Source organism: Poecilia reticulata, linkage group LG2 (assembly GCF_000633615.1).
Source record: "Poecilia reticulata strain Guanapo linkage group LG2, Guppy_female_1.0+MT, whole genome shotgun sequence".
Classification (NCBI taxonomy): domain Eukaryota; kingdom Metazoa; phylum Chordata; class Actinopteri; order Cyprinodontiformes; family Poeciliidae; genus Poecilia; species Poecilia reticulata.
Window position 1 is genome coordinate 38586517 of NC_024332.1, and position 19975 is coordinate 38606491.

Here is a 19975-nt window from a genome sequence, read left to right on the forward strand (position 1 = left end):
TTTCATGGATTCTCGTTTAACCTAGCGACCAGCTGGCTTACAGAAATTGTCCACTGTGTTACAGCATATTTACACCCAAAGAACCAAATTACCAAGTCCAAGATCTAATCAATTTGAAAAAAGTATGGCATTTTCTCAATCAGCCTACTCATACAATTTGGCTTTTTCTAATTGCTTTTGTTTCAGAAGATATTACTGCAATAAACAAAACATTTACAATGTTTTACCAAGGGTCCAATTATTGTGGCCATCACTTTCTGCCTCTAGAAGACCAAACGAGTATAACTGTTAGAATTCACCCCACAGCATCAATAACAGCACTTTTTTTTCCCGTTGGTATTTTATGCGCTTAACAGCCGTTTGCTGTCACAGAGGTGCTCAGCTGTCCGTGACTGCAGCAGGGCAGGAAAGCTGCTCTGCTGTAGGATGTTCTGCAACGACTGATGTGGAGGACAAACCGGTGGTATTTAGCAAGCAAACATGTGGAGGCTCATTTCCATATTTCACCTGGCTGATAAACCTGGTGTTTGCCTGATTCGTCTGTAAAAACAAAAACAGCAGAACAGAAAAAACCATTGTGCCCGGCGTGCGACGCTGCTTAAAATGCAAAGCAAACTGCTCTCACTTGAAACTTGCTCGTAACAAAAACAGAGCTCCTTTTGTGCTTGGCACATCACCGCACGATTGGGTGGGAGTGAGGTAGGGCAGCTTTTTTTTTTTCTTTTTCTAAATTATTTATTTGTTCAAAACTGAGTAATTATCTCAAGTCTCTCTTTTCACATTCAAACAAACAGTTGGCCTCTCTCTCTCTCTCTCTCTCCGTTTTCTGACAGCATTATTCAGATGAGGTCTGCATTGCAGTCAGAGTCATGTTTACTGACCAAAGCCGCAGTGTGAAATTCAGAATAATTGCTCTCCACAACTCCCCTGGCATTCCCTGGCACATTTTGCCGCTCTGCTCAYTTCAAGCAGAAAGTCCAACGCCCGTCTCTGTTCGTCTATTTATTAATCGACCAGTTGTCATTAAAATGGAAAAAAAAAAAGCAAATATGCATTCATAAGCTCTAAAATATTTTGCATTAACATGTTAATGCAATAAATGAACATGAGAGCAATGTCAGGGTATTGAGAAAAGGTCACGTYCATGTCAWCCACACCAATTTTGGCACTTCAATATGAAGGTGGGTCTACTGATGGTAACAGTCTSGAATATCTACTGTAAATCTAGCAGATGTAATTGCTAAAAATGGCAAATAAGCAGAACAAGCAGATATGTCAGGACGCTGGTTGGACACCTCATTATAGCACCACAGCATTCCTCATTGTGCAGGGAGGAGTCCTTGGCGTGYGGCTGAGCAGGAAGGCAGCACACAGAGAATAGTCCCATTAAGATGTTTAGAACCGTACGAGGGTGTGTATGTGTGTTTCATGTTGTTGGTAGTGAYGGCAGTGGGGAGGAGGCAATCATTGCTGCATGCACTTAAATATGCTCACACAGAAATCTCAAAAGCAGTCATGTTTCCCCCAGCCGGCATGTCATTCTCCCAAATTGTTTCATGTTCTGCTGCGCGACTAAATAAAACCAAAAGGAAAACAAATTCTCCTGAGACGGAGAGGAAGAGAAAATACTCATGTTGCATACTTTGTAGCTCTGTCTAATACTTTAGTCGGGTTTCTTCAAAATGGCATTTTCTGGTTGAGCTTGATTCTAAAACTCTGRCATCCYTTAATAGGGGGAGGGAAAATCTCTAAAGGGTTTACTGCCATCTGTTGGTGCCGARCAAAACTGATAATCATCTGATAATGCTTGGCTGGGTTGTRTAATCCTTTTATTATGCATTTATATGTGCATATACACCAAACTGGACAGGTGAATATACTTTCAGACTTTCTGAGTGTATCTTTATTGACCTGTCGATAACATTTTAAATAATTTCGCTCTCATTTCTACACCCTTGACTGCGTCGTAATGATGATTTAAAGTGGGGTAACAGTGAAGAAACTGAGATTGCTGTTTGCACTTAAGGTTATGAATGTCAAGCTGCTTCTCCTGATKGGATGATTATGATATTCAAGAAGAAATCCACTAGTAGAAACAAGTTTTAGGGAAACATTCAGTAACACGGGCAGTAAGGAAGTACTATTTGTCTTTCTGCACATGCAACTCTCTCAAACGAGCGTCTGCTTATGATCGTTTCCATGAGTTGGGTTGCATTGTACACTCCCTTGAAAACCTATTCATACCACAGGAACCTTTTCACACGCTGCCAAGTTACACCCAAAATTGTAATGTAGAGTAGTAATGTCAAACTATGTGATAAACCTATACAAAAAAGAAATTGAAAGTAGTTTTCCCCAAAATGCTTTGTGGCAGAAATTTAACACCATCCCTTGTGACTTGTAAATTGTGGTGGCAGTATGATGCTGTGGGGATGCTTTTCTTCAGCAGGAACAGGGAAGGCATGTCAGAGGTAATTGGAAAAAAATTGAATTTAATGGAAKAAACCATTTTCAAGGCTGCAAAAATCTTAAAAGGTTCATTTTCCCCCCTAAACCGGTATGAAGACTTTGAGCTATTATTGTTGKGAATTTTAAGGTAAATACATTGAAAATGTTGTTGTATGTATCTTAATAAAATTTCAACAATTTAAGGCGTCTGCTTTTGCCTTTTAACATGCAGAAACAAACGCTACATTCAGGACGATAGCTTCTTTATTTTAAAATTTGTTTTATAAGAGTAAGACCCTACAAAAATGACATAAGATTTTCTGGAAAAACAAAAATAACTTTGAGGGGCAACATTTACCACCATTAACATGATTGTGTAAAATGGCATAGCTCCATTACCAATAATGAAGGCTGAATCTAAAAACCGGCAGTAAATTCAAATGTTGTCACATCATTGGCAGAGATCTAAAATGAGGTCAGAAAACAGTTYGTCTTTTGCCYGACCAGCATATCACGGCTACACATAAGGACCTCTGGCAAACTGACTAAAGACAGAAACTTTGAAATCTYTTAAACCGGATAATTTAGAAGGAAACGGCCTTTCTCAAAAAGAAAAAAAAAAAAAGATAAAACTTTTTTGAAAAGAATAGTTTATACCCATTCAGCTCCATCTGGCACTGAGACTGTGTCCTTAAGAAATATAAAGAGAAGTACAAGTATTGATTTATAGAGGAAGYAAGTCCGAAGAATATCAAAGCCCTTCTATGACAGTTGATATGCAGAGGTAGAGAATTAAAAGTACATAGAGGGACTTCTGTTTAAAAAAAAAAAAAAGAAGAATCCTTTGACAGGATCTCATGTATAGTTAAATTGAAATAATGGATTGAATTTGTCGATTGGAATCCTCAGTCTGTTTCTTCTTCCTCTGATTCGGACTCTGGAATGATTAAAATAAAGGTTAGTTTACAGAATAATCTAAATAACACTTCAGCAGCTTAGCTAGAGAGTGAATGAGTGAGTGGCCTACCTTCCTCTGCGTTTTTAAGCCATTCGACAAAAGTTTTCATCTGATCCAGAAAAACACTTTTTCCTTTGGGCAAATGGGCGTCGTTGTACCACTTCAGAATGGCTTCCTCRCTTAAAACGTCCGCTTGAAACATAAATTAAAAACAGAAACAACATCTTTTTAACCTGATGCCAGGAGCACAGATGCGTCCCCAGGTGCTTGTGGGGGAGGAAAAAAAATTATTCACCAGGGCTGGTTGATGACATCAATCAAGACAAACTTTCTGGCTATAATCTCTGGCCATCTGGCAGCATTCATAGCTTTCCAACACAAAACAAACTGTTTTCCGCACAAAAAAAAGGCAAACACRGGACCAGGAGCCGTATGGGCGTAATTAACTCACCTTTGTAGAGCAGAACAACAATTTTCTGGAAGGCCTTCATRAAGTGRATGTTGTCATAGCAGTATTCCTGGATCTTTAGCAGAAGTGTGAGTTCAGAATATCCCTGGGAGGTAAAAGCCTTCAACAGTGGGCTGTATTGCTGAGAAAGGGAGACATTTATGGATTTACAAGAGAATTTTCAGTTTTCAAATCTGATGGCTTTTAAAAAGTGTGAATTTTCTCTAATATCYAACACTTTTTCAAATTTGTTGGTGAAAATTATTGATTAAATACAGTACGTGAGAAAAGTATTCATACACAAAGGTTTTCCAAATTTGTTCTATTGAAGAACACAAAGTCTATAACAGTGTACAATAAGGCATAGTTTGTAACATTTTTATCACATTAATAAAAACCTGAAAAGAGAAACTTCTGCTTCGATCTGAACCATTCTAACAGATTAATATGCTTTGATTTAAATCCTTTCATTAGAGCTCTGGCTGTTTTTACGTTTGTTCTGCAGGATGTTAACTCGAGTGAGTAACAGTCTCTAACACATTTTCTCTCATTTTCTCTTTAGCTTCCTGTCCACCTCTGTAAAAGAGAAACAACCCTACAGGATACATTTTTATAATCAAAATCTGCTCTTAACTTCTCTGCCATTTTATCACTGGCCTGTCTGGTGTTCCTTGGTCTTCATTATGCTGTTTGTTCATTAATACTCTTTAAATATTTTCACAGAACACCTGGATTTTTCATGAATTACCTTCCACAAGTGTTAATTTGATAATTAGGAGACTTCTGAGTGTGTTGTATTGTGTAGGGGTATTAGCAACCAGGGTACTGGACATCTATTACATAAAACTCCAATAAACTAAACTACATTAAAGTGCAAACAATTTCAAAGGAGTATGCATACTTTTCCAAGACTCTGTAAATGCTCTCTTCTAAATAATAAACCTACAGTTGCATTGATTTAGAAGTATCTTTCACTTTAAAGACCCAGTCAAGTTTCTTTACATTTCTGCTTCCCTATACTCTCACAAGCTAAATAGAGAATGCAGACCGTTACAAAACGTAACTAAATTGTCACCTTTAAGTGTTTAATGGCTTGTTCTGCGACCAGCTCYTCCTTCTTGTTCCACTCTACGGAGCTCATCACGCTGGACCAAATCAGTCCAACCATTGTCTGCTCTGAGATGTTGCTCTTCTTAATTTCCTCTCGGGTGTATGCAATAATCTGTCGAACACATTAACAACAATGCAGACAAACCAAAGCCAGCATGTGCATTATCGCGCCTCTAATCAAACCCTCCAGATGTGTTAGGCATTGGAATCCTCAGAGAACCATGCGGGAGGTGATAATATTGTCGAGGCTGAGTGGATTGCAGAAACTTTTCATTGATTCACTGCACCCATTTTGCAGCCACTCCTCAAGACAAAGGCAGACAAAGGTCAAGAAGAAAGCGATTCTCAGAGCTAGTCTCGGCAGTGTGCTACATAAAAAGAACCCAGTGTCAGAGAAAGCAGGAAAACTAAGTGGACTTACATCCTTGAGGGGGTCTCCTCGTGACATCTGATCTTCAATTTCTTTCTGTAGCTCCTTGCGTGTGCCTATAGACTGCTGGTTTTTGGCAAAGTCTGAAAGCTCCTTTAGCCCTGCGTCGTTAAAGTACTTGGTGAAGTGCTCACTACTGCGTTTGTTTGCAGGAAACAGTTCCTGCAAAAGGAGTGAAATGTTTAGTGAGGACTTTTTTGGTCAGAAACAGACTTTATTCATTAACTAAAACTTGAACTGCTGAATGTCAGAACATTCAGCAGGCGTCTCAACTAATCTCATTTTATTTAACAACTCATAATCCAAGCGCACAGACTTTAAGACTTAATTCTGCTGTAATAATGTTGTATTAAATGTGTCATTCTCACCAGAAGTCTGCTGTCCATGCCAACTTTCCGAAGACTGCCAGCAACTGAGTTTATGTCCTTCTCGGAAAGCCAGGATTTAAAGAGTTTCACGGCAAAGCAGGCTGAAACACCTGAACAAATGAATGGTAATGTGAGTCAGCTGCTGCACACTGATCTACCAGGATTAAGTTAGGCCTCCTTAATACATCGGTAAGCGTAAGTCTGCGGCTTTTAATTGCCATAAGACCATCAAGCAGATGGAGATGGATATGGCAGGGTAACATCTATATAATGACTTCAACAAATAGCATTTCAATAACTTTGTATTTATGAACATGTGATGTAGGCCACCATTCAGTCCATCTATTTGAAGATTCAAGTTTYAAGGGTAAAGTGACTGATAATGGGTGGTGCTCGATTAACTGAGTCTATTCATCAGTTGCCGTCTGTGTGTGGCCACCTTTTACTTCTGCAGCCAGCAAAAGACAAACAACCAAGTCAAAGCCAGGCAAACCTCACAACACCATCTGCATTGCTTTATCAACAGTTAATAGCTTAAGCATGTAATAGATGTCAATATTCATACAAAGAACAAGATTTTGTTTTGGGGGGGCTTCTTGCTAATCTGAGCCTGTAGACATATGTGATACATTATCGTTTTTTCGAAGAGAGCAGAAAACAGAAATTAGAACAAATACCAACATTATTTGTTGCTCCAGCTATGTTGCTTTCTTTGATTCTTTGTGACAGTCATTGAACAGCCTGGATTTGGACATTTATGAATCTATGTGTATATTCCACACTTAAGGTACAACTACCCTAATTCTACAAAGAATACAAACAGCAAGCACAGCTAAAAATGCTAATGTCACTAAACACGCAAATTACTACTGTAAGATGCAAGACATTTTAGGTGTTCACTGTAATCATTCTGATATTTAGAAAAACAAAAGAAATCATGTTTAGCAGCAGAGCTGCGTAACACTGACAGCCTCTTATGCTAATATTAATAAATACTGATGGATTACAACAGGAGGGCTTCTTAGGACTCCTGTTTTGTTAAAATAAATGGATGAATGATTTAACAAGACTGGTTCTTTGAATGAATGTTACAGAATTTCTTTTTTTAATATCCATCTTGAAAAGGGAGATATTCTGTCATTCATTATAGTTCACTCTTTTTTTGTTTTTAAACATTTCACTGTCCCATAACTTGCAGAATTTAGTCATACTTGACATTTGCAGTGATTAAGAGAGTGCTCTGTGACTTTAAGCAGCTTAAAAATTGTAAAGTCTTTATCAAGTATTTTTTTATTTCATCAAGTAGTAATAAAATAGTAATTTGCTTTTATTTATAGTTCTTAAAGAGATTTTTAAAATGCGAAGAAATCCAAGCAGATAGCTTGATTAATCTCTTGTATCAATACATCTTCAATTTAACAGTTTCATCAGATGCCATTCCATTTGTTCAGTTCCTTGAGGATAGTCTCATGTTTCCCAGCCACATGCTTATCTGCATATTTGGTACAAGCTTTTCTGACTGCCAGAAGCAAGAGCAATTTATGATGCCCACAAAATGTTTGATCGAACGACTTAACAAACAAATACAGCAATGAAGATTCACAGATTACTTATTTCAGGAAAATAATCAGAGCAAAACAAACTGCCATCACATGACAGTAAATAAAAGAAAACATTTACTTAAAAAAAAGCTTTTCAAGCTTTTCCTTTTCTATACAGATTTCCCCTCACCCTCTTCTCAACACATATATTTTTCTAAGGTCAACATTCATACAGCAGGTGCTCAATTCTGATTTTTGTTCAGTCCACAAAACCAATCAGAAAGTTTGCTAAACAAGTATCAACACATGATTAGAACACTTTAAACTTGTAAGTCCAGTTATTCACACAGTGAAATAAATCTGGCCGAGAAATTCAAGCCTGAGCCTGTGTGGAAAGGAAACTACACAAGCATGAACAGCAGAAACTGACATACTTGTAAAAACAGAAGTGTGACGCTCTACGATAACACACAGAACATGTGACTGGTTTCTGAACAGCTGTTCACAAATATAAAGCAGACAACTGAATAAAGCAGTGCTGAACTTTTTCAAACAGTGTGCGGCTAAACCTGAGGGTGTACATTTCATGCGCTCCCTAAACCTCACGACGACAACTTAATCCAAAACCCAACTGTGAAATCAGAGGGCAAATCAATTTGTTACCTTGAACATTATTTTCCTTTAATTGTGAACTGGTGTAAACCTGAAATAGCACAACTAAGAGATTTGTATATTCTTAACATATTAAATAGCTACGTTGTGTTAAACATAAACTCAGTCCACTCGAGTTGCTGGAGAGKTCACGTCATCATCCTCCCAATCACCATTTATTTCAGATGGAGATACATTTTGATTTACAACAATAGAAGGTAGAATAATTTMCAGGCTAAAGAGCCTGCAGACTCCAATTTGTGAAGACAGGAAATAAGCACYAAGCACCAGAGAAAGATTAAACCGTTACCTTCTTTGACTAGGTTTTCGTTAAAGAGGCTGCTGAGAATGGATGCAGAGACATTGCCGTTGGCCAGCAGAATTCCCGTGAGCATGGCCAGTTTGTTGCGTTCAGCCTCTGTGAAGCCCTTGAGAAACAGCAGCAGCTGCCAAACAGTAAGCACATGAATTTAATTCTGTTGGCTGAATCCAGTAAAACAATGTCGCTTCCTCCACTTAAAGGTAGATGTAAGACAAAATGGTAACGGATGTGAARATTCTTGTAAAATATCACACCTTTTTGATTTCCTCCTCAAATCCCTTTTCCAAGTATTTGTAACGTCTGATGAGCTTGTTGAACACCTACAAATACAAAATATGATTGTATGGAAAAATTTTGTTTACAAAATATTGATATTTTTTGTCTTTTCACCTGAAAATTGGATTACTCACCTGTGCATATGCTTGCATGGTCTCCATGTCCTCTTGTGCTTTGAAGACACAGAAATCTGTGCAGGTCATGTCTTCAGACAGAGTACCACCTGGGGCTAAAAACAAACACTTTTTTTACTACTTCATTAATCTCCCAGTTAAAACTTTTGATCAATTTCTGCCTAAAATGTCCTTTATTCTTTCAATCAAAGCAAACTTTACTTATTGTTGATCTTGTTCCACAAATACAATCACCATTGCTAAGATTGTTAGTTAACTAATACAAACCTATTGCCAGCAGATTGCTAAAAAAAACCAGATTAAAACAAGAGAACAATCATGTTCTACTAAAGTTGGTATAGAGGTTATTGATAAGTTTTGGCCAGCTGCTAATTTTCCTCTGTTCAAGCCAAGAAAAGTTAAATCTACACCTCCCRTGCTGGAAAATATGACATTAGCTTGTGAAGAGAGATCGTGAGATTGTCTGTAATTCGATGCATTACAGTTTGACACAGCTACTGAGATGCATCAGTTTTGTTTACCTTCTTCAAAAACTAATTTTTATATTGCAGAGTTGAAATAAAGGGAGTGAACGTAAAAAAGAAATATTACAATCCCCAAAGAACTCCAGCTGTTAAATGTACATGTACTAACTAGCCAAGCAAGACCTTTTGAAGACGTTATGTTCTCAATAAGTGCAAAAGAAAACTACAAGAGRAGCCGTCTCCTCCAGATGCTGTTTGTGGTTATCAGAGTGGTCAGGTGACTATCTCCAGTGGTTGCACATGATTATGATAAAAATGCCATACTGTTGCACACCTGTTATGTAGCAAAGTGAACTTAACCTGCTTATTGCTTTTTAAAAAAAATAAAATAAATGTGAAATTGAAACAAAAAGATTGAACCGTATTTCTTAAGAATGTCAACATGTTTTAGTCATTTGTGCTTCACACAGGTTGGTAAAATTGTTGCAAACTATAGAAATCCAGATTAGAAATGTTTTTTTTTCTCCTAATTGGTCTGTAATGTTTTGTTTTGTTAAAGTTATGCTTATATGTGAGGAAACTGTGATAAAGTTGTGGCTGCGATTAAAACAAAAGAGAAAAGAAGAATGTTTTGCTATTTCGCCCAGGAAGCTGGAAGTGGATACAGTATCAAGAAGATAAAAAAGATAACAAGAAAACAGCTTAGTAGTAGAATTTTTTTTGCTGGTTCACAAAAACAATTGAAGGTCAATTAATTCCTTTTGTAAGAGCTTGTCGCTTCTGCTACATTGACCACTCAGTAAAAACACCCAAATTCCCAAACTGCAGAACACTGATCAAATACATAATCAATGCTCTATGTGCTGCTGATTAGAATTTGTCCAATTATTTGASAAATTCTAATTATTTGTTAAATAAATGGAATGGAATACAATGGAAGCCTAATTTAATACATGAAGCTACTCAAAAGGAAAATTTAAAACAAAATGTGGAATTCTGGGCACATCTGAATCTTTTCAAGACCTAAAATTGAAATAATTGAAAACAGAACGTTTGACATTTTGAAAAGAACAAAGAAAACCGCTTTTACAGCTGATTTTGCTGTGTAATACATTTCACCAAAATGAGATGGTAATGAGAAGTCACTGTTTCTTTGTGAAAGCAGGTTCAAAAAAGTTGTAAAAAAAAAAAAAGACCCGGCAGACTACATTTGCCGATCAGGAGGAGGAACTGGTTGTTTGACTATCAAGCAAAACTGAATCCGGCACCAACTGATGATGTTTAAAGGTCACTAATCTTAATTTCACTTTTCATTTGTTTGTAGTGGTGATATGTAATTTTTTCACCCAATCGGCAGAATTTTGTTTACTTGTGATCAGCAATGTTCTACCTGCTTGAAACATGTTGGAACAGGCACGCTGAAATAAGCAAGCAGCAGCTTTATTCTCCTTCTATGCTTCTTGTTGATCTGCTGGAGGAGACATTTCACAACCATCGTTTCACCTCAGACACRGATTTGGACGGAGGAGCTTCACTCTTGGTGCTCTTTGCCCCAAGACTCTGCTGTCATTCAGCACCAAAACTCATGCACTGCTGAGAACTTAACRACGGATAAAGTTTGAAAAGATTTTTGCGAGCCCTCTCACCCAGCATTCCTCCAGCCACCAGGATGTCGAACAGAGTCTCGGCATATCGTCTGTAGTCGAGCTTGGCACCAGAGGCATCGAGAAACTTTGCGACAGCTTCCAGATCAGAGCCGCTTTGATCTAGACCTTGCACAATGCTTTCCTGAAACTGGGATGGGTCAAACCTCTCTTTTTCATCTACGAAACAAAAAGACAAAACAAAAACAGAAATTTTATGGTTTTATTGCCAACCACTTATGACCAGTAGGTAAATATAAATATCCTCAAATGACCCTTAAAAGTTTCTTCTTTAAACTTCACCAATCCTTTTTAATACATTTATGATTTTTCTTTTTCTTTCAGTAAAAAATTGCCATTACGCAAATATATGGCAAACTTTGAGATTTCTGCTTTTCAACTTTTACCCAAACAATGCTAACCTAAATCCATCCAGAGGTTTTGTTTAAACTATGCACCAATTACCTGCCTTGGGGACATTTTGTACCACCTGCAACAGCCAATGATTTGAGGTTGGTTTCTACAATCTGCTCACTTTACCATAGGGTAATGGGGTTGTGTTACTGGTAAATTACATAAACCAGTTATTCTGATCGGTTCAGGAGACCMATATTCACTTGAATTTCATAAGATAATTTAAGAATATAAATGCAGAAGTCTTCATAACAAAGAGTTCTTTATAATGGCCTTTAATTGATAAAAGCTTTAAACTTTAATGTACTCTAAAGTTTACTTCATAACTGAGGTGTAAAAAGTGAGGTGCAATTCTACCTGTGGAGAAACAAATCTGAGTACTCTCAAGGGAAGCCAACATGGGGACAATAAATCATAGTAACGGTTTAGAGCCATTAACTAAGCCCTCAAATAGGAGAGGAGTTTAATTGGTACAACTTTATTCATAAAAYATAMSTGTGCTGTCATCTCCCAAGGTGAAATAAAAATTATGCAGAAAGTGCGTCACAAAAATKTTATATTTTTATGATTATTCATCTCTATTATGCATCAAAACATACAATTACATAAGAAATATACTCTACAGTTAAATACATTGTTAAATGTAGCAGAAGTTGGGGACAATATGTCAAAGRAAAGAGTTGATTAAGAGCCAATCTGGTTGCTAGCTCCAAAATAATGCTATGCTYTTCTTTTCAGGTTCGAATTTGGACATGGGAATTGTGCCATTTCTAACTTAAAGAAGGTCTATGGCTCTGAAAGGTATCAGTGACATATTCTTTTTCTGTTATCATGTTCATGAATGTAGGGGGGAAACACATTAACTGTAACACAAGCTGCAAGTCCACCAAGATTAAAGATCTGGTCACATGTAGTTGTACAAGTACAACAGTCATTAAAATGCATCCTGATCTTTTCTGCACAAATCCAAAAGAGCTTCAAAATAACTTCTGTAATAGTCAGAATTAAAATACATAATTGATACCAGGGTGTAATTATATTAAGCAAATATGCAAGGTAAATAAGTAGGGCAAAGAATTAACAGAAGGATTCAGTGCATCTAGTGATTCTTGAGAATAGGGACAAAACAGGTCCTTTGGATAAAGCACAAAATTTGAATAAAATATACACAAAATATATATTTTTTTCGAATATCTCACTAAACTAACCTGGGTCATGTGAGCACAACAATGTATATTTTCCAAGTATTTGCTGAATATTTTTTTATTTTAAACATTGTAGTCGGTGAATGATGCCTGTAAAATCCCTTGTCCAGGAGCAGAACCCAATACATTGTAATAGTTTAAAATAATTAAAGAAATACTAAAATTATATATTATGACAATTAAGTATAAGTAGTCATATAAATAATTATAAAGGTATCAATAAATTGAATTAAAAATCATTTTTATATATTTTACAACTCCATTGAAATTTGTCCCTAGTTTTTGTCAACACGTCAGACATGAAAAGAATGTAAAAAAAAATCAGGCATTATTGGGGGGCACCAGAACTTCTGAGGACCCCATGACTACTTCCTTTCTCTTCCTTTTCTAAGAGGGCTAGTTAGCTCTGGTTAGCTTATGTTATTCTTTAGTTTTTTTCTTCTTTTTATTCCYAAGTTGTTTGTCACAACCATGATGTGTCAACACCATAACTGACAATTTACAAAACTTTTATGGAATTTTGTGAAATAAAAGCTTAATTTTGGTGTAATGTAARAATTTCATGGACCTGATGAGCTACAATATGGCCTCCTTCAGAATAACATCATATAAATTGAGGTAGTTTGGCATTTTGTCAACTCCGTCAGATGTCAACTCCATCAGTTTTTCTGACTCTTTCAGTGAAATTGTTGTCAAATCTCACTTAAATGTGCGATTAATTCATTTTAATGTATTTTACATAAATTTCATTACTTCACTTGTACCATGTTTTTCATTTTACTCACTAGTTTGTCACCACCTTCAGTTCTGTGTCAACTCCATCAAATGGCCTTTTTGTTGTTTTAAATAATATTTATTTTGTTTCTTGAGAAGCATCTATCTGTAAAATGAGTTATTTATTTTTGTCAGATGGTGATGACAACGTTCTAGGTCAGGCCGATTAAAAATGTAATTTAAAAAAAATGTTTGCAACTGAGAGCCTGTACTTTAGCATCTTTACATTTCCAAAACATTATTTGTCATATTTGCATACATAAGGTTGAGAAATAAAAAAAAAAATTATGGGAAAATTAAAACCCATTTTGTCCCTATTCTCAAGAATCACTGATATTCAAGTAGAAATAACAGTCTCTAACTGCAAGTTAACAAAAACAACATCAGGAGTAAATCCAGGTAAAAATGCAGCATACAAGATATTGAAATGATTCCAAAATCCTTCTCCCATTTATGAATATTTCCATTGGTTTTTGTAATATTCTGCATCAAGCATAAAAACGTTTACCTAAATGGGTTTCATAATCTGGGCAGCAAGGTAGTGTCTTGATTTGAAAGCGTAGAAAATAACCATTTCATTGTAAGCTTGAATTTTTGTTGATACATTTGCTCTATAATGCCACATTTAAAGAAAAGGTTAGCAGCAACAGCACACGCCAAATAGCATTTATTTAGAAACAGGCATTTCACTTCTTTTAAAATTCCAAAACAAAATGCAAAAATCACGTGGTTTAAAGTGTAACGCTTACCTCTTTTTCGAGGTTTGAAACGCTGGCCTGTTAGCGTAGGCTTCTGTTGCCTTTGATTACTCATAAAAGACACTCTGCAAAACAAGAAGTTAGGCAAGACTTGGAGATAACCATAAATATTTACATTGTAGGGAAAGACCAACAATGTGATTTAACTAAGGGCATGCATTTCTTGCAGTCGAGTTTGTTGATTTACAATTTGAAGAACGAAGCGTTTATAAACCCTGACAACTGGGCGTAAATCACTATTGTAAGCCATCAGCAACAGTGTCGCATTTATTTTCCGTTATACTAACAAAATGACACAGACATTGCTTAATAAAGAAGTACATTTTTAAGTACGTATATCTAGCTTAAAATTGACAAATACAAATCAACTAAGGCTTGACAAAACAACAGGGCCGAGACCAATAAGTTGGCGTTAAATCTCACAGAAGTAGAAATATCTGAGGCAGCTAGCTAAACTGCACCGACCGTTTAGCAATTATTGATTTACGTAACGGATATTGACGTAACAGTTGAATATATATATACCCACAGCTCGGATAAACAACGAGCAAAATCAGTGAAAAACTCACCGAAATTCCTTTTTGGATCAAAAACAGCCCGTCGAAAAAATATGGTACAACTGGACTGCAGCTCAATCAGGTATAGGGAAGAGGAAACGGTAGACGTCAGCGCGCATGCGCACATGCACTACCCATCCCAACAGAGAGAAAACAATACCAGCGACAATTTAATATTAGCAACTTTCCAGTTCTTAAAGCTGTGAGATATAATTTTTTTGTTTGCTTTTTTTTTATTTTTTTTAGCGTTTTATATTTGTGAAGAACCTGCAAAACATGGATACACGAAGGAAGAAATGCTTCACATACAGAGGATCTCCAACTGAACAAGGGTTACAGTCCTGAACACGCCAAATTGAGCCAGCGTCATTAGACAGTTGTCAGCAAGTCGTTGCGATGTAAAATTAAGACACAGGAGGGGGGTATTGTGCTGCCGGGAGGAGGAGGAGGATGATGAATCTGTCCATGTGGGCTTCAGGGGAAACTTTAATGCTGCGTTAAAGCTCATCTCGTAAATTTAAGTATTCAGGAACTTTCCCCAAATATCATTAGAGATTATATCCAAGCTAACATTCATCTCAAATATTGAAGGATACATGCATGCATATTTTTCAAATATGACAGTAACAGACATATGTTTATGTTAAACTAACTCTAAAAAAGTTTCATTTAGTTGGGAAATTGCTCTTTGGACTATAAAGCCCGTGACATATTTCACAGCTGTAAACTTTAAATGATGGGTTTCCAGCTCCAGTCCTCAAGGTGAAGTGTTCTGCTAGTTTTAGATGGGTCTCTGCTTCAACATAGCTGTTGTTTGTGGGTCATAGACTGACCCACAAACAACCTCATCAGTATGTTATATTTCTGCAGAGGCCTGCTACCGACTCATAATTTGATTCAGGTTGTGGAATCAGGGAGAGAACTAACATTCAGGATACTGGCCCTTGACAACTGACTTTGGGCGCCCCTTGAAGAGAACTTCATAATCTGGAAACCAGTCTGTTGTTTCATTAGAAGAACATTTGAAAATGCAAAAGTTAAGCAACATAAAATACAAATGATGTATGTCTGTGGTTGCAACCCTTGTTACTTTCTGGACACGTTTTAGATTTTGATAAGCTAATTTTCAATCCAAGTTCCAACTTAATGCTACTATTCTTCTTGCACCCCAACAGCCAAACTTGATGGTACAATATTGCAGTTYTCTTAGAAAAGGCATGGATAAACTCTTTCCTCTGGATCAAATGCTTTGTTCACATTAAAGTGTTTTGTATTCTACAGCAAAACATTTGCGATGTCTTTGAGAAAACTACACACATTTCCAAAAGTGATGGCAACAACAAAACACTTGAAAGCACTCTGTAAAGAGGACAGTAGAACACAATTAGAAGGTTCATGCTTCATATCATCACTATGTGTACATATTTTTAACACTGTCAACTTTCCACTTGTGTTGTTTTAAGTGTGTAATTTAACCAAATTTGCTAATTTAAATAAAAACGTAAGAGGAAGTTGAATTAAGAAAACAATGCACCTTCATACCACATGTCATTTGAAATAGAACATTTGCAAAGTACTTTAGTGTCTAAAATAGGTGCGAATCATATTTAGCAAAACATATCCAATAAATTAGAACATGTGTTTTGACAAGGCTTGTCAAATTAAAAGCAACTTGTAGTTTTCATTAAGTTCACATTTATGTCTTAATGTTTAATTTTCTGTCTTATGTAATTGTCTTACCATAAATATATTTTCTTTATCTGTAAGTGGAAAATCATCACGTATAATAAAAAAAAGGGATTGAAAGCAAAAGTATGTGTCCCTTTTTGCAATACGCTTTTCAGTAACACACACAATATTTAAGTTATTCAGCGTTTCATGGATAGTTGTAAACACATTGTTCCTACGGTACACGAATGCATCACAAATCCAYCTCCTCCCCCCTCCGCACAGAAGGTGATTAAGGGACTCTGGACAAACCCAGAGACGCCGCTCCAGCCACTCCCTACGCCCGGCAGTTTGTGAGCTCTCAAATCCATCCGGAGCTCCAGTCAAAGTGCTGAGATCCGGATGAGAGAGCCGCTTTCAGCCTCATCCAGCACAGCAGACTCAAGTTCAACCGAAAACAGCCGGGATAGGCTTCGGGAGTCCACTCCAGAGTTGGAGAAGCACCCCGGGATCATAGTCTTGTCCGCGGACGGGATTCAGGACGAAGAGGAGCAACTCTGTCTGAGCTAAAGAGAGGTGAGTTGGACAAACTCCGCTCCTTAGCTGAGTGAAATAGTTATGTTTTAAATTTTAGTTTGACGTGTATGCGCAACTCCTCAGAAGTTAACTTTGTACTGTCACTGGATTGCCTTCCTCCAGTCTCATTCATTTCTCCTCTTTTTGCAGTTGAGGAGGGGGGTYGGGGTTCACTTATCTCTTTATTTACTTTTTCTTTGAGCTAAAACTACTTTTAGCTAAAACGACGAGTAYGAACGTTACGTTCAAACAGCTCGTTTGTACTTCAGAGTAAGAATCTTGTAGCAGCAGTTTTGTTCACGGTCGCTAATTAGCAACATCTGTGAGCAGGGGCAATTTGAGGCGACGCCAACCGCTGCAGGACAGTGGCACATTTAAGTCCTCTTTACAAGCGGTTGTCGCRTAAGTTCACTTTTTAACTGCACAAAGCAACGCTAGCAATCTGTTGAATATGCGGGGTGTCATAATACCAGAACAAATCTGAAAAGTTCAGTTATTTGCGTTATTTGTACAGCGGTGTGTGGGCGGGCGCTTTATCGTGGTGAAAATGATGAAACGATTAGTAGTGCGTTGGTAGATTTAAAGGTACTGGAGATTTTTTTTTCTTTTTTTTCCCCCGAACACATGCAGACTGAAAAAAAAAAAAAAGCTGGGCTGGAAAATGGATTTTAATGTGGATTTTAATGGATTTTAACTGGCAGTTWAAAAAAAAGGCACCGACGGGGAATCCTCCCCCAACTTTGTGCATTTAATAGATTACGTCACAACGGGCGCAAGAACCTAACTGATCACCTGGCATTGGTAAACACTATGGTAGTTGAACAACTTTTAACACTCTTCTGGTATTTTTATGTATGTTAACATCTCAGTTTTTTCCTATTTCTGCATACAAACATGTCCCTAATCATCAACTGTAATGCTGTATAATGCTTGGGTGATGCCTTTATTGAATGAAAATGGTAGTTTTGTGCTGATTGAGCTGCYCAGGCCCTTTTTGAAGAGCTACTTCCAAGTGTTAATTTGTTTTCTGAAATTCATCCAGTGTTGTCGAATACAGTCTTTAAATATTGTGCTTAATAAAAGTAKAATTACTTGATGGAAGAATCTAATTTTAAAAGGACATGCACAAAAAGCTGATTTGTGCATAGAAGGCATAAAAATRTGTGGTACATGAATTCTGTGTGGTTTCCTTAAGCCCTTTTGTGATKTCACCAAAATCATAGGTTTGTGGAGATTGTTTTCGGAAGGTTTCATTTCAAATGAAGGTTTCACTATGTTGCATAATTGACAAGTTAAATATGTAAAAATGAGTTTAATGTTGTATAATAGCCTGACGGGTAGCTTTAACGGTTCCTGTGGCTCTTTTTTGGAATAAATTCCTGCTCAGAATGAATAAAAGTATTCTTCTGTTGGAGGGAAAACTTCCAAAGTTCACCCATGCTGGCTGGACCTGGATTCTCCTGTGGGATCCAGACTTGTTAGTCACAGTAAAGGCTGATGCCCTATKAGTCAAAACTATTGCAGCTCTGGTGGGAAAATGTATATCTTTTGCATATTTGGCATTTCAATCATCCCCATTGCACCCTGGTTAGGAAAACATCTGTACATTCAGCATTGGTTTTCCAAGCTTAGAGTTTCTCTTATTAAGGTGAAATTGAAGCCACTGGATTAGAGAATACCTTTTTTTACGAAATGAGTTTGTCTTCCTCCCCTTTATGGTTTTCCACAACCATGTCCCTCCTTTTCTGGCAAGCTTCCCYGTGGTGATCCAGATGGGAACTTTATTACGCTTGCTGATCAAACAAACATTGATGTAGTGTGACGGTGAAAGGTAGTGAGCGAACAGAGCTGTGGCGAGGAGAGGGGGKAGGTAACAATCGTTTAGCTCAGCTGGAAGAAGGGCAGCGTGTGGGACTGGTGGCCAGTAGTTCCACTCTGTGGGAGCTTTTCAGGCAGCCTGCTGGGAGCTGCCACAGTATTTCTGAATGTGCCAAAAACCCCATCAGAAACACTGTGGGGTGATGCACTGTGGTCTGGAGCAGGGTGTATGGAGGATCAAAGTCCCTCCACCAATGCCATGGTGATGAATAGTGTTTGCACTTGTCAGTCTGTGTAGTGGGGCGTGTGGCTTGTGTTAGGCCTGCGTCAACGGAGAGAAAGCCACTCAGAAGCCAGGAAGAATCAGTYGTCCTCTCAGTGATCCTAGTTCAGGAACTCGTCTATATTACGGTACATTAGTATCCAGCTTATTTCTCTTTTCTGATTGAAATCAAACGGTGTACATGTTTTCTGAGTTAACCGTCTTTGAGAAATGTTCACTTTGCAGTGCAGCTCTGGATGTCTTCCACCAGTTCAGCTTAACTGCTTATATTTCACCTCCTTTCTATCCCCTGAGAACCACACTACAAATACTGTACATTCATTTTCCTCCTCTCTCTCTCCCTCTGCTTCGTCAGGTCCACCACAGCTGCTTTTTCAATTCACTATAAGGGTTAGCCAGACTAACTGTGCCTCTTATGCAGAGGGCACTTGACTGCACAAAAACACCCTTGTTCGTTTTTTTTGTGTTTTTTTTTTTCACGTTTATTTTGCTGCTTCAGAGTCAAAATTGTTTTTTAGTTTAACTCCAAAATAACAGCCAAATAAATGTCTTTATTGGAGTGAATTTTACCTCCTCGTATGTCACACCTGCCTATGAACAAACCTGAACCAGGGGAAATCTTGTGAAAGGAGTTGCTATAATATGCATGTTGTGAACTTTAAAGACTTGTGCTTTTTCTAATCTGACCAGATGTTTAATTTAATGGTCAAAATGAAGAGTTCTCAACTGCTTTGACTGCAGTAAAATAAAAATAGACTCATACAAATTGCCTGCACCCTTAGTAAAGATCATAAAATTAAATTGGTCATTTAATTCCCTTTCAAAAAGCGATCCTGACATTGTTTTAAATTTAAATGGGGGCACACATTGTTTCTCCCCTTCTCCTTTAGACCATTGTCCTGTTAAAACTTTATTCAGTTATCTGGCAGAGGCCACTAGAATGTTGTTCAAAATGTCAGTATTTGAGTTCATGATGAGAAACGTGTTCACAGAATGATTGTTCTTTTACTGTTTTTAATAGTGCAAATATGTATCCTTGTCCAGTCTAATATTTAGTGGCTAAAAGAAATGCTTCTCTGTCATGTTACATTTATACCCCAGAGAAACGGGAAGTAGTGGATTGCTAAGG

General features: G+C 37.3%; 2 protein-coding genes across 4 annotated transcripts in view; one reads left to right on the top strand and one right to left on the bottom strand.

Annotated features, from left to right (window-relative positions):
- Positions 1-1812: 1812 nt before the first annotated feature.
- LOC103460608 (basic leucine zipper and W2 domain-containing protein 1-A-like) lies at positions 1813-14620 on the bottom strand. The gene is made up of 12 exons (XM_008402855.1): positions 14514-14620; positions 13936-14009; positions 10797-10973; positions 8687-8781; positions 8531-8596; positions 8265-8400; positions 5763-5872; positions 5386-5556; positions 4930-5076; positions 3858-3996; positions 3476-3598; positions 1813-3385 (listed from the first exon to the last, which is right to left on the bottom strand). The coding sequence occupies exons 2-12, from the start codon at positions 13997-13999 to the stop codon at positions 3354-3356; spliced, it is 1260 nt and encodes a 419-aa protein (XP_008401077.1). The 5' UTR covers positions 14000-14009; positions 14514-14620; the 3' UTR covers positions 1813-3353.
- A 1830-nt stretch (positions 14621-16450) lies between these two features.
- The window catches only part of myo1b (myosin IB), a 67278-nt gene continuing 63753 nt past the window's right edge, over positions 16451-19975 (top strand). For 2 of the 3 annotated variants that reach the window (XM_008402832.2, XM_008402844.2), the window contains exon 1: positions 16452-16745. The gene's annotated coding sequence lies outside the window, so the exon portion shown is untranslated. Of the gene's footprint in view, positions 16746-19975 lie in introns of all 3 variants that reach the window. The other variant, XM_008402816.2, reaches the window with a different exon arrangement.